The 16,107-nt window shown below is 38.7% G+C and overlaps 1 protein-coding gene across 2 annotated transcripts in view; it reads right to left on the bottom strand.

The window, feature by feature from the left end:
- The window catches only part of exoc4 (exocyst complex component 4), a 292,052-nt gene that overhangs the window by 205,956 nt on the left and 69,989 nt on the right, over positions 1–16,107 (bottom strand). For both annotated transcript variants that reach the window (XR_010012418.1, XM_062995374.1), the window contains exons 8-9: positions 2,396–2,541; positions 1,253–1,341 (exon numbers count right to left, since the gene is read on the bottom strand). Coding sequence is in view for 1 of the 2 variants with exons in the window: in XM_062995374.1 (XP_062851444.1) it covers positions 1,253–1,341; positions 2,396–2,541 (235 nt within the window). In the remaining variant the exon portion in view is untranslated. The remainder of the gene's footprint in view (positions 1–1,252; positions 1,342–2,395; positions 2,542–16,107) is intronic.

Genomic DNA, 16,107 nt, shown 5'->3' with positions numbered 1-16,107 from the left:
TGTTTGGAATAACTGTCAAATTCACTCTGAAAGCTCCACATGTATCTGTGTTTAGCTGGATTTTCCTACTGTTTCACTTTTAAACTTGTTTAATAGCTCGGGGTGCTGAGAAATTGTGAGAATCAGTTTTTCCGAGAGTCTAAAACGCTTATCGTAAAAAAAAAAAGCTTGATGAGTTAATGTATTAATAGAATGACATAGGAACACTAAACCTCTCTTAATAATTACTGCTTATAGGTTCTCTCCATTAATAATATTCACCTCTCATTGTTATAATACAATAAGTCACGATTTACCGAGTGTACCGCCACACTCCATAGGACACAATGCCAGTATGGTATTGTCATTTCTCATGTGAATTACTGAACTCGCTAAGGAATACGATATTCCAAGATCAAGCATACCCTTGATTGAGAAGGTTTTATTGTATTTTCAGTGTATAAGTGTCAAAAACAACCCCATTATTTTACATTAGCCTGAAATATATGCAGACCTATGGGACCATGGAACACATTTACAGGTTTTCAATACATCCTTATGAAAAAAAAAATACCTTGAAACTCAACGCTTTTTAACTCAACGCCTTTTAAACTCAATGCCAGTCCCAGAACAAACTGACATCGAGTTTCAAGGTACCACTGTACTTATTAAATACAATGCAATTAATTGAGGGTTGAGGACCTTGCTCAGGGACCCAACACTGGCAACGTGGCGGTGGGGCTTGAATCAGTGACCTTCTGTTCACCAGTCCAGTACCTTAAGCACTAAGCTACCACTTAGTGCCCTTGCACTTACTTGAATTAGTCTGTATCAGGGCAATGGAGATCTGCTTAACAAATCTGGATGAAACAAAAAAAAAAAGAGAGAAATTCTAGTACCCCACCCCTCATTTTCACTCCTTTTTTTTCAACTCCTCTATCACTCATCATTTCGCACAGCCTGTGTCTCTGTGGAATTAGGTGTGAGAAAGAAAAACAAGCACTTCCGTCAGCCACCGCTGATTGAAACTACAAGGTCATTCTGATAAAAAAAGAGTTGACAAAATCAAAAGACCTAAGAGTTGAGACACTCTCTGGGGTGTCTGTCTTACCCCTGCATATAGTGTTGTAAAAAGAAAGGTGTCACAGATGTACTGCCAGAAAGAGAAGCAGAAACCTGTAGATGATACATAGTAAAGAGCAGTTTTTTTCCTCCTCCCTCCCATCTGCACTAATCCTCCAGCACTCATCCTCATCCTCGTTCCCTCACTCACCTTGTAACTCTCCGCTCTTGCTGTAGAGCTCCCGCCGCTGCTCCCGCAGGTAAGCGCTCATGCTGATGGCATGGGAGGAGGATTCAAACCTGCAAGGAGATGGAATGTACGTACATCAAGGTCAGCCGATGTACACTACATGGCCATAAGTATGTGGACACCCTGCCTAATTATTGAGCTCAGATGTTTATTTTTGACAACTATATAAAAGAAATGACAATGAAATCAGGAAATATTCAGTTCACTTGACTTTTCACACACTTTGGGTGAAACCTAGTGAGCTCTCTACATAGACGGCATTTTACGTCATCCTACACGCTCCTGAGAAGATGGGACGTCTAAATTCTTAGATCCTTAAAATGCTGCCTACTAAGGTGCCTTATTTTGAAACAATAATTTAACTGAATAACAAGGGAGTATCCAATGCTTCCTAAGATGAGACATGCGAAACAAGGATTTTATTAGACTGTAAATGTATACACACCAATCAGCTATTTATCAGCTCCACTTACCATATAGAAGCACTTTGTAGTTCTACAATTACTGACTGTAGTCCATCTGTTTCTCTGCATGCTTTGTTAGCCCTCTTTCATGCTGCTCTTCAATGGTAAGGACTCTCCCAGGACCACCACAGAGTAAGTATTATTTGGGTGGTGGATAATTTACAGCACTGCACTGCTGAGAATGATCCACCATCTAAATAATACCTGCTCCGTGGTGGTCCTGTGGGGGTCCTGACCATTGAAGAGCAGCATGAAAGAGGGCTAACAAAGCATGCAGAGAAACAGATGGACTACAGTCAGTAATTGTAGAACTACAAAGTGCTTCTATATGGTAAGTGAAGCCGATAAAATAGACAATGTGTGTAGAAACAAGGAGGTGATTTTAATGTTATGGCTGATCGGTGTATATGATAAATAAAGACATTGTTCCTGTATTGAAGTGCAGAGTTTGTGTTTTGCTTAGTCAGAAACTAAGCATTTAACTTAATGTTGTACGTCTACCAGTCACCAGTTACTCAGTGTTTGGAAGAACTGACTGCTTCAGAAGAACCTTGACTAATATACCAACCCAGTGAAAAATAATAATCATATAAGTGACTTTTATTCTCTCTACTTGGTTAAAGAAATGAACTACGCTTACTTGAAGAGAGACTGCTTTGGACGGACTGGTTTCTTCTTGGCAAAGAAAGCTCCAAAGTCTCCCCCGGTGCTTGCGTAGGAGAGCTGAGCGGAGGGTTCAGCTGCACTGCGGGTGTTCTTCACATCCAGGTAGTCCATCAGCAGAACCTGCAAAAGAGGAGAAATGCAGATTTAAAGAAACATACAGAATTGGAGCAAATGCTTCAGATTTGACTTGAAGGAAATAATTAAAATGTACTAGATGGCTACGTTTGTGTTCGACTTCTCATGCCTAGGGGTAATAGCAGCCAATCCATCTTTTGTATGATTTTAAGAGGTGGGAGAAAACCTAAGTAGCCAGAGCAATACAATGTGGACAAATAAACATTTAAAATGACCTATAACAGTAAGTTCAAGAGAAAAACGTCCCCAATACTCGTGCAACCATACAACCAGATCCACCTCTATGCCACACTTCTAATCTTTGCAGAGATGCCAACTAATGCCAAGTAATTTTGCAGACACAGGCAAAGATTTGAAGCACCTCTGGGCATTCCTAGCTCCACCCATTCTTCCGAAGGCTCCCAGAAAAAATGCCTTATGTTAAAACTTAGGTAAGACTTTATGTGGTTTGGCACAGCACATGTGATCCAGACTGGCTATGTACCTGTGACGTGTAATAAAGGAAAATTTAAAAACAATAATAATACTGTAACATTTTCTTGTATTCTTTAATTCCTCAGCACTGTGTGGCCTGTATATAAAACTAAAAATGATCTTTGTGACCAGCATCAGTCAAACCAAAGAGGTCACTATACACAGCTAAAATAGAACAAAGTCCATTCCACCAGGCCAAATCCCATTAAATTTAATTAAAACTGCACTCTCCAGTAAATTAATAATCTGTTAAATATGGCCCTTGACAGACAGAAAAGCAGAAAAGTTGAAGTCTGTCTTTTTATCCCTGCAATTTCTTGCTCATCCATAATTTATAGTTCCGAATTTATTTGCAACCCAGGGTGTAAAACAAGTCAATGTTGAGGGAAAAGAAAGACAGGTCTACTTGAAATCCATCTGACTATTAATGGCTTGATTAAAGTTGGATAAAAGGAGGTCTCATCCAGATCCATCACCCATCACACAATTCAGATACGACCCTATTTGGGCTGACCCCAGTCGCCGGTTACACTGGTGTCAGTGTATTAATTACTAATGACCATCTGATTTACTGACGGAGCAAGCCGAGTGCATGAGTCCCTGACTTAATTAAATGCCAGTGGTTGCCTGATGAAGGGGTTCCAGCCTACTTAAATTACATTAGCAAAGGAAGACCAGATCTTGGAGGAAATTAACCATGGAGAAGCAAAGCAGAAAAAGAGATACAGAGTAAAAGAGGAGGGAAAAAGTAAAAGTGAGGAATGACAGAGACAAGAACTCTGGCAATGTGCCTTAAATAGCATACTCAGAGAACCTTTAACACTGTGTTCACACTGGGGGGTGGGTTACATGATCTGCACTTTTCAAAGCTTATTAAATATTATTAAAATATTTATGGCTGTACATATACGACATATATTTTATTCTTATGTTATCTACTGAATGTTAAACACGTTTCAAGGCAGCAATATCATGAGAATGAAAAAAAACCCAAACTGGCTGTATGTGAGACAGGGTTTAATCCAGTTGTTCACACTATTTTTGTCAGCTGGGACATAAAAAATGCAATACTGTACTTAATTTAGGCGGTTATTTTAAGAGGTGCCCAGGGTGTTATGGTATCTCTGCAGGTAGCTAGAGTGTTGCTGGTATATATGTTGCTGGTTGATTGGTATAATATCATAGTGGTTAATAGAGTATTGCTAGGCTGTTGCTCAAAAAAGCTTTTATTTAATTTCGAGAGTAGCTAAGTTGCTGCTCTGGTGTTACAATTTGTTGGCTATGTATTTGTTAGTGGCTGACAAAGTATCTCTTTTGGTTGCCAGGAGATTGCAAATGGTTTAAATGTTATTCCAGGTGGTCGAGAGGGCACTGCTAGGTGGTTGTTTTCCAAAAAAAAAGGCTAATAGACCTCAAAAAAATGTTTTATGGGTCACACAAATCCATTCATATCATTTAAAGAATAGCCTTGCAAGCCACACCTTCACAGGCCACAGGTTAAAACAATATAATATTATTATAATTTAATCCTAAAATATATTAATGGGTGACACTGTGGGTCGGTGGGTAAAGCGGACTGGGTCCTTTCTGTGTGTTTACATGTTCTCCCTGTGTCTGCGTGGGTTTCCTCCAGAAGCTCCGGTTTTCTTATTACAGTCCAAATACATGCAAGTGAGGTGAATTGGAGAAAATTGTTCATGACTGTGTTTGACATTAAAGACTTGAACTGATTAATCTTGTAGAACTACCTGTTCTGTCATAAATGTAACCAAAGTGTGTAAAACATGACGGTAAAATCCTAATAAATAAATAAATTATATTAATAATATAATACTGTACAATTATATAATACAAAAATATATTAGACGTATGTTTTTTTATTATCATTTGAATACACATACAAGATACTTTTATTTACCCACTCATATCTGCACTGGCTGATCATCCATGGATAAGCAGGGCTCAGATTGCGAGTGAAACAGTGCAATATCATTTGATGGTTTAAGACTATGCTATGCACCACTAAGCTATTTCAAAAGCAGAGAAAAATATTCTACTTAAAAAAATCATTACAATATGTATTCTGAATACTACCTTCATATCATGTATTGTGGACTTTATAGCACAATTATATTCTAGTCTTGATTCTACAAATACACAGATGATGTTCCTAAACCAAACAACAATAGTATGTAGAAGATTTTTTCCCAACTGAGTGTGCAGTATAAAAAAACAGAAGACAATCTGGTCAATCAACAGATGCATCAAACAAAGAGCTTAGCTGTGAGAAAACATGTCAATAGCATTATGTGTAAAACAGACCCAGTTTTGCAAGCTGTGAACAAATAAACAAGGAAAATATTTTTTAATTGATGTGAAGTTCGAAGTTAGTATATAAGCATTTTCAATATATGAAGATTATTTCTGTCACTGTTTAAGTGTAAACAAAACTGCCCTTGACAACAGCAGTTTAGATGAAGTTTAGAGACCAAACAGCCCAGACTCCAGCAACCAGACAAGGTAAATAAAATTACTACCAATACATTATACCAACAAGAGATTTTACAGAATTCCATTCTAAATCCATATGCATTATTTATTTATTAGGATTTTTTACACACTGTTTATATTCATGACAGAACAGATTACACAAGATTCATCGATTTTACAGGTTTAATGTCAGACACAGTCATGGACAATTTTGTATCTCCAATTTACCTCACTTGCATGTCTTTGGACTGTGGGAAGAAACCAGAGCTCCCGGAGGAAACCCACTCAGACACAGGGAGAATGTGCAACATCCACACAGAAAGGACCCGGACCCCGACCAGGGGATCAAACCCGGAACGTTCTTGCTGTGAGGTGAAAGTGCCACCCACCGAGCCACCGTGCCATATGCATTAATAAGGAGTTGGTCGCCCCTTGCAGCGATCAGCCTTCACTCTTCTGAGAAGGGAAATTTGTTGCCTAATTATCCAGAAGAGCATTTGTGAGGTCAGACACTGATGTTGGACAAGAGGACCTAGCTTGCAATCTCCGTTCTCATTCATCTCAAAAGTTCTTGATAAGGTTACGGTCAAAGCTTACCCGGTTTGAAGCCAGGTCATGGCAAGAACTTGGCACTTAAATTAGGGGTCAGTGGTAGCCTAGTAGATGGAGCTTTGGGCCATCAGTCGGTAGATTGTCGGTTCAAATCCAGGCTCTGTTATGCAGCTACTATTGGGCCCTTGAGCAAGGCCCTTAACCCTGTCTGCTTTAGGGGCGTCGTACAATGACTGACCTTGCGGTCTTACCCCAGCTTCCAAACAAGCTGGAATATGCACATAAAAAAAGAATTTCATTGTACTGTACAAAAGTACACCATTATGGCCACCTACTTAATATTGTGTTGGTCCCCCTTTTGCTGCCAAAAAAGCCCTGACCCATCGAGGCATGGACTCCACTCCAACTGTCCAAAATGTCTTGGTATACTAAGGGGCCTAGGCCAACAACTGAAAAAAAAAAAAAAAAAAAAACTAATAGTATAATTCCTCCACCACCAAACTTTACAGATGGCACAAGGCAGTCAGGGAGGTTAGTTCTTCCAGCATTCCCAAACATAGCCTGGTCCATCACACACCAGAAAAAAAAAGCGTAATTCGTCACGCCACAGAATGTTGCAACTGCTCCAGAGTCCAGTGGCGATGTGCTTTGCATCACTCCATTCACTGGCATTGTGCTTGGTGATGAAATGCTTGCATGCTGAACATGTTTAATTGTTACTGTATACTTAACTTATACGCATACATACACCTCTATGGAAAAACACTAAGAGACCACTCTACATGTATAACAGCCATTCCTTTTTAGTGTCTGTTGAATTTCAACACAGGCGCATTTCTTTCTGCTTAATGAGTTACTGAATACTGATCATCTGAAGTAAATCTTATTTAAGCCCATTAAAAACCTCTGGAATGTGATCGGGGTAAGAGAGCTGGTAACAAAGCCATCAACGCCAAGCTGCTTAAATGTGTGTGTCAAAAGTGGCATAAAGACACCCAACGGCAATGTAAAAGCCTGGTGGAGAGCATGTCAGGATGCATGAAATCTGTAATTCTTATTGATAAAAGGTATTTTTAAGCTTTGCATAACTTCAGCCCAGCCCCTGGATGACTGCTTTAATCATTCTTGCCTTGCACTTTACCCCAGCTGCCATGCCCAATGTCTGCAGCTTTACCTTTTTCTGATGAATCACAGTCTATAAATGTTCAAGGATGAAAGCAACTTAACACTCACTCAGATCTAACAGTAAAGTCAGAAAATTTATTTTTCCCCCACTCAAAATGTTTCTTTTCTACTTCTTTAGGTATTTTTTACACTTTTCCTAGCTGAATAAAATTCGGTTCCAGTCAACAATTATTCTGTACCTCCTTAACCATAATGAGGTACACTGATCAGCCATAACATTAAAACCCCCTCATTTCTACACTCACTGTCCATTTTATCAGCTCCACTTATCATATAGAAGCACAATAGTTCTACAATTACTGACTGTAGTCCATCTGTTTCTCTGCATGCTTTGTTAGCCCCCGTTCATGCTGTTCTTCAATGGTCAGGACTCTCCCAGGACCACTACAGAGCAGTATTATTTGGGTGGTGGGTCATTCTCAGCACTGCAGTGACATTGACATGGTGGTGTGTGTTAGTGCGTGTTGTGCTGGTATGAGTGGATCAGACACAGCAGCGCTGCTGGAGTTTTTAAACACCTCACTGTTACTGCTGGACTGAGAATAATCCACCAACCAAAAAAATCCAGCCAACAGCGCCCCATGGGCAGCGTCCTGTGACCACTGATGAAGGTCTAGAAGATGACCAACTCAAACAGCAGCAATAGATGAGCGATCGTCTCTGACTTTACATCTACAAGGTGGACCAACTAGGTAGGAGTGTCTAATAGAGTGGACAGTGAGTGGACACGGTATTTAAAAACTCCAGCAGAGCTGCTGTGTCTGATCCACTCATACCAGCACAACACACACTAACACACCACCACCATGTCAGTGCTGAGAATGATCCACCACCTAAATAATATCTGCTCTGTAGTGGTCCTGACCATTGTGGAACAGGGTGAAAGCAGGCTAAAAAGGTATGTAGAAAAACAGATGGACTACAGTCAGTAATTGTAGAACTACTAAGTGCTTCTATATGGTAAGTGGAGCTGATAAAATGGACAGTGTGTGTAGAAACCAGGAGGTGGTTTTAATGTTATGGCTGATCGGTGTATATATATTATTTCCTTACAGATTTGTAACTTGCATTCTAATAGAGTATGTTATGATTTGACTATTTTTCCCCTATTTCCCTTTCCATATTTATTTCCTATAGAGGAATCACAGTTGCACAGCTGCTAGACCAGGGTTTGATTCTCACCTCCTGACAGGCATGTTGTCCCCATGACAGTGTTGGTTATTCTAGCTTGTTAGGTATACTCTGTTTTTTCTTCCACCCCATGAAAACATGGCAGTAGGGAAATTGGCAGCTGCTACATTGCTACCTTTCTAAAGTTTGCTGCCCTGTGATAGACTGGCACTCTGTCCAACTGTATTTCCACTGTGCACCTAGCGTTTCCAGGTGGTGCTCAAACCACTGCAAACCTAACCAGAATAACACAGCCAGCTTTTGCCATTTCAAGTCTTTGTGCTGTATAAAACGTGGCTTTTCAGATTTAAAGCATTCACAACTGCATCTTCTTTGACCAAAAAGCATGGATCAGGTGTAAAATGCTTCAGTTACTAATAACAAGAAAACAGCAGCATTTATGTTTCATTGGTTTAAAGGGCCAGATCCGTATTTACTCATCAGTGTTCTTAATTACATTATGGCCTCAAACATAATCACAGAAATCAGCATGAACATCCTAAATGGTTATATAGAAAGGAAATAATAAAGACTAACTAATTAAATTGTGATCAACTAAACAGTCCGTTAATTAGATCAGAGAGAATCGTCACCTCTCGCCCATTTAGTAACGTTTAAGAAAGAGCTCTAAACGCCGCTCAAGTGGCGCACCGGTAAAAAGACACGCTGCAACCAGAGCTGGATTCTGGGTACATCGTATCGAATCCAGCTCTGCCTTACCGGTAGGAGGATGAGTGGCTGTATGAGCAACGATTGGCCGGTTGCTCAGTTGGGGGGGGCGGGACAAAGAACCAGATGTGGATCTCTCTCAGTCAGAATGCGATTACGACCTCTGCCGGCTGATTAGAGGCGCCTGCACAGATATGAGGAAGAGTGCCCTTAGGGTGTGTCTCTCCGCATGCAACGCTAGGTGGCACAACACTCATCAATGTGTGGGTGGCAAAAATGCATCCAGCTGCTGCCCATGTTTCAGAGGGGATATGGGTTAGCTTCGATCTCCTCGGACAGGGCAGGGTTCGGCATAGACAGAGAGGAAGCATGATGCAAATTGAACAATTGAATGCGCTAAAGGGGGAGAAAAAGGGAAAAAAAAAAAAAAAAAAGAGCTCTAAATGACCTATATAAAAGGGAAAAAACACAAAGCCACTGAAGTTTCCTCTCAGTTCATCTTAATTTAACTCCACACACCAAGTTTTGCAAGCTACTATTGGAGATTTTCATGTGACTTGTTTTACCTGGAGATGAAAATGAGACAAAAATCCACACAGAAGGCCCCTTTCAAGCATAGTTTGTGTGTGTATGGGTCCTCATTCCTGTAACATCAAAGCATATAGCTTAATTAGACTACCCAATCAGTTCCTCCTTTTCTTTGGCATCTTGGGAAATGATTACTTAAAACCACATTGGGAGGTGGTCAGAGATATATGTATGTGGACAACTAAATTTGAGCTTGTTGTGAATTCATTCCACAATCATGTATATTAATATAATGTTACCCCCATTGCAGCCATTCAAAAGATCATACGTGCTAACCCAAAATCACTGAGACTTCTCAAGCTCTCAAGTTTGATTCCAAGCTGTGCTGTTGACCTGACCAGGCACTGCTGACTAAGCCTGAGAAAGGCAATGGTCACATGGGTTCCCAACTGCCACTGGAATTGTGGCCACTGCTGGCTGCTAGAGGCGCCAACATGAGGGCTAACAGTTTGTGATTCTCTGTATGTGATACGACTTTCTGTGAGACTCCATGTCTGGAAATGTAAATGTTGATGCGAGTGTTTGATAGTCTGCAATGTCAAGGAACTTACAATCTGGGAACCGGGTACTACTAGATTGGGTGGAAGGAAAAAAAAAAAAAAAAAAAAAAAAAAAAAAAAAAAAAAAAAAAAAAAAAAAAAAAAAAAAAAAAACTTTGATCAGATACGTTACTGATGTTGGACGGAAAGGCCTAACTAGCCTTCTTGTCAACATTCTATTTTATCCAGAAGGTGTTCAATGGGGTTGAGGTCAAGGCTCTATGCAGGCCAGTAGAGATCCTCCACACCAAAACTCAAACTATAGCTGCGTCCGGAATCGCATACTTACAGAGTACGTACTAGATTTGAGGAAGTATGCACTACTCGGCCAGTAAAAAAGTACATACTTTCAGTACAGAAATATGCAGTATGCACGCAATACCCCTACGTACTACATCCGCCATCTTACCAACGTCAAGTGAGGACTTGAGGACGTGATGACGTAATATTACCATAGTTACAGACAACATGCTCATTTCAAACCCCACTCGCCAACATTTTGGATATTTATCGTGTTTTTGCTCTAATCATAATGTTATTTAGGGTTGTAAGCAATAATAATATTTTTATTATATTTATCTTACTTACATTTGTAAACAGAGGACTCTTGTTTCTTCTTCCGCTTCGAACTCTTCCGCAGCTCCAGTTGAATTATGGGATACATTAGCGGACCGCAAGTGTGCATTGTTTGCATACTCAAACATGGCTGCCCAATAAGTAGGTCATCCGGGTACTTCTCGCGTACCTTTTTATGTATACTGTACTATGCATTCAGACATACTAACCGCTCTCGTGGTTTATGGTCTTTATGGACCTTGCTTTGAAGGTACAGTCATACTGGAACAGATAACTGCTGCCACTAATGTGAAAGCCTATTATTTGTGTTTTTAGCAAGTTTAACATTATAACCTGCTCAAATTATCAGGGTATTTAAACTCATTCCTCAATACAAAGGTAGTAAAATATGGAAATAAGGAAATGTGCTTAATTTCATGAATCTCATTTTTCAAAAATCACAGACTTCACGGATTTTTAGAGAAAAGTGCCACATTTCACGTCAGTTACTAAATAACACTCATAAATTGAAAGACAGAATAAATGGAAACCACAATATACAGCACAGCCTACCTTCATAGTTAAATGTAAACTAGAACAATCAGCGACGCTAACTGAAGTAAATAGCGGTAGGATTGCTAGTGTAAGAGACTTTTCTGTGGTGTAGTGTGCTGACAATGTTACGATGTATGTGTTTACGTATTGAGTGCATTTTGTCCCTTTAGGGATTCCACAGATAATAAAAAGTGTGCTTCTCTACACACGTGATCATCTCTGTAGTCTGTGCTGCACCTCAAATGAACAAGGCAGATAAGTATTATGCGCCCGATAGTTTGTCTATGTACAGTTTATTTCTTACTCGGTTACACTAGGACCGCCTCATAGTGCAAATTAACCAGTAAACATGAGGCACGCGAATGAAAATGTTAAATCGCTAATCACAGACCTTAATTTTTTTTCACAGCAAATTGCAAGTAACACTGGAAACGGCTCATTTCACAGCCCATGACGCAAATTTCACACCGTAAATTAGGCAGGGTCTTAGTTATATTAAACAATGTTTCCAGAACAAGCTCTGAGCTCATTTAGTCAGTCATTTCTTAAACTTCAACTTTCTTGGTTTAAAATATACATTCTGAGAGCTAAACTAGCTCTGGTCATGGTATAAATGATGAAAAAAAGCTGTGCTTTACATTCAATAAAGCATAAAGACTAGTTGACAGGAAACTGAGCGATGTGTTTAATAATTTTATAGGTTATGATCTTGTCAGTTACCAGCAAACCATTGAAAGAATTTGTAGCCCCATCGACACAACTGATTTCCATTCATCGCCTTTGTTTTGTAGGGCTGGGTAAATATATTTAAGTTAAGTTAGATTTATTACAGCAATATTTGAAGGAATATCAGTGTGTAAAACTAATACTGCGACAGAAATGCTTTTAAAACCATTCACTGTATGCTTGTGTGATCAGGTAACTGCAAAGAGCTAAATGTGTTTTGATGAATATATAGTTTAACCATTTTAATTACCGTAACCCTGATTACTCCCACTTCATCAAGATTTTGACTGGAGGGCACCTTGAAACGTAACCCAGTAAAACAGAACCCAGAAACCATGATACACTCTGGACTCACAAAACACAAGAGCTAATAAAGACAGATTATTAATCAGGAGCTATAGATTACACAGCACTCCTCAACATCCTGCTCCTCAACAGCTGAGCCAGGATGCTGGAACAACACCATCATTAAAATGTTAAAGCAACAACAGAACCACGAGCATGTCATTGTTAATTAAAATCCCATCAATCAACTAAGCGTTTCATTATTTCCTTGCTGTCACTGCTCTTCTGATGCTAGGAAAGAGCGCCTGAATATATAAACATGTTTACTGGATACTGTGTTAAAGCATCCAATGTGTTCCTCTTCTGGTTTCAGCATTAATGGTGGTTAATAATAAAAACATATTATTATTACCTCAATCTGACAGTACATGTCAATACAGTTTTATGTAGTTGTTTTGTTTGGTTTTGGTCTTGGTCTTGAAAAGTCCACCGGTGGACTTCCAGTTGGTGAAGCCCTTATTTGGTTGGGTAATGTGAATTGTAGTGAATTATATATAGCCATTTATATGATACATGCAAACAATTAAAGTATCTTTGGTACCAAAGATTACTATTAAACCAAAAAAAAGGGTTTGCTCAGGGTAAATTTGATGAATCCATGATGAAGGTGAATATCTCGCTATTTTCTGATTTTGGTTAATGTAATGGGTTTACCTCTGGTAAACTGATGGTGGATTCTTCTTCATCTTGGTCTACTTCAGTGAGCTCTGCATCACCAACTGAATTGGAATATTTTGTAGTCACCGTCCATTGACTTTTGCACTTGTGTAATGGGCAAATTAAATATGAATTCATTCTTAAAGACCCAACATAGGCTACAGGCAGTTCAGATAGATAGACAGATAGGTAGACAGATAGGTAGACAGATAGGTAGACAGATAGGTAGACAGACATACAGACAGGCAGAAAGATAGACAGATAGATAGGCAGACAGATATATAGACAGACAGAAAGACAGACATAGCCAGACATGCAGATAGATGATAGATAGACAGACAGACAGACATATAGATAGACAGACAGACAGACAAACAGATAGATAGATAGATAGATAGATAGATAGATAGATAGATAGATAGATAGATAGATAGATAGATAGATAGATAGATAGATAGATAGATAGATAGATAGACAGACAGACAGACAGATAGACAGACAGACTGGCAGAAAGATAGACAGATAGATAGGCAGACAGATATATAGACAGACAGATAGCCAGACAGACATAGCCAGACAGACAGACAGACAGACAGACATATAGATAGACAGACAAACAGATAGATAGATAGATAGATAGACAGACAAATAGACAGGCAGAAAGATAGACAGATAGATAGGCAGACAGGTATATAGAAAGACAGACACAGACATAGATAGCCAGACAGACAGACAGACAGACAGACAGACAGACAGACAGACAGATAGATAGATAAACAGATAAATAGACAGACAGACAGACAGATGGATAGACAGACAGGCAGACAGATACTTTATTGATCCCTAAAGAAATTAAGAGAAAGGAATTAAAGAAATTTTAAAGATTTAAAATTGTAAAAATTTAAGATATTAAATATTAAGTGACATATGCCATAGCCTACAGACTTCCCTGTCCCATCACAAGTAATTTTTTTTTTTACTGTTCTCTATTAAATGCAACAGGACCCTCCTCTAGGCTTACTGAGCCCCCCTCGGGGGCCTTGGTCCTCTTGTTGAGAACAAATTGCTAGATTATGCTTTTTTTCTTTATTAAATAAAGCCTCTTTTACATAAAATGAATGATGAGTTTTTTTTTTGATGAGTCACTAAAATCATGTCATTTATTGGTTAACCATCAGGATAATAATGGTCAATCACTAGTAAATGGAACTGAGTAACATTTGTATTCCTTTGTATTCCACTCCAAGAGTGCATCATCTCTTCTACACTCTATTAAACTGACCTCAGATCTGATTGACTAAAAAGCTGCAGGGGAAAACTGCTATTTTGACAGCATCATAACCTACATTAAAAGCTCATTAGAATTCCAGTCAGTACCAGGAATAGACACTAGAGACCAGCTCATTAGAAGGAAACAGAACAACAAAATGCACCATTACTGGCATAATTAATGAACTTTGCCGAAGGACTATGTGGTTCAGAAACAACCAGCGTGCCTAAAAAGTACTGACAAGACTAAGAAGCACAGATCATTCAGTGTTCCAAGAGGAAGAAGAATCATAAATAAATGTAAAAAAAAAAAAAATCACAAGGTTGTTACAAGTATTTACCTTTGAAGGAAATTCTCCTGAGTATCTGAGTGTAATGCTGATTAATCACAGCCATTTAAATTCATTATTTTAGAATCAGAATCACTTTATTTCTCCAAGGATGTTACTCATACAAGGAATCTGTCTCGGTGAGAGCACACATGTACGACATGTAACATATTTAACAGACCAGACAGCAAACAGACTGTTTACAAGTATTTAAAAGGAAAATATACTATAAAACAATGAACAGATTAGGACTATAGAATAGAGAATGCTTCTGTTGCGCACTGTAATCACGTTGTATGCTACCATCGTCAAAAATCTTTGGCTGGTCAGACAGCACACAGGCTGAGAAAGCTTGAAAAAGTCACTTTAAAAAACAGAAGTACCCAAAATCTGCAAACTAAACTTCTCTACAGTCAAAGTAATAGTGTTAAAAACAGACTTCACTAAATACAGATCAACTGCAATGACCTGAACTAAAGATAAACCAGTAACACAGCATCAAAGATTAAATACAACTTGTGTAAATTAACCCTTTGATGGTCTGCTCAACTTACTTTGTCTAAAAACTTTGGTAAAAATAAGCTGTATTTAAATAATCTTGTTTGGACCATGTCTATTCCTTTGTTGACGTGTTCAACTCAAAAATATTGGTAGATGATTGGCAGCCTTTCTAACCTATGAGGGTTCCCAAAAAAGTTTCCTCTTCAAAAACTTACATCACTTTACTACAGTCTAGTTGACTACATAGTTGACTACATAATCACCTTCCAATGCATTTTTCCCAGTGTCGTACCAACTTTTTAATGCCATCAGCAAAAAATGTTTTTGGTTGAGCGTGTAGCCACTGATGCACCGCTACTTTCACATCATCATCACATGAAAATCTTCTTCCCCTTAAGAGTGTTCAAAAAGGTGGAAATCAGATGGCTCTAAATCCAGACTATAAGCTCTCTCTCAGTCTCTCAGACACGACCGATTACTACAATTATTACTCCTCCCACCCTCACTGTTTCCAACCAAAATATAAAAGTGTGGAAACTTTCTGAAGATCCCTCGCATATGCTTTCTAACTTAAAGCTATCAGCTAAAAAAAACCTGAAAAATCATCCATGAAATGTTGCATCACTTTTGTGATCATCTCAACCGTTTGGTAGAGGCTCATTAAAAATACTGTGTGCACTAGTAAAAAAATGTTTGTTGTTGGTATAGTCCCAAGAAACTAAGAAATGTAAATAAATAATTTTTTAAACATTACTTTCTTGGTGAGACCATTAAAGGGTTAAGACATAAAGACAGCTCGATTTTAGTGCTTATGATTTTGAAACGGGGTGTTAAACAAACTCATTAGCCTCATGAAACAACAAGCTTATGGTCCACATATAAAGAAGTGTAAAACAAAAATACAAGGCAAAAATACACTGTTGCCGTTGACCAATTTCTAAGCAACG

The sequence above is a fragment of the Trichomycterus rosablanca genome, chromosome 1, assembly GCF_030014385.1.
Source record: "Trichomycterus rosablanca isolate fTriRos1 chromosome 1, fTriRos1.hap1, whole genome shotgun sequence".
Taxonomy (NCBI): Eukaryota; Metazoa; Chordata; class Actinopteri; order Siluriformes; family Trichomycteridae; genus Trichomycterus; species Trichomycterus rosablanca.
This window is presented reverse-complemented; position numbering and strand designations above follow the sequence as displayed.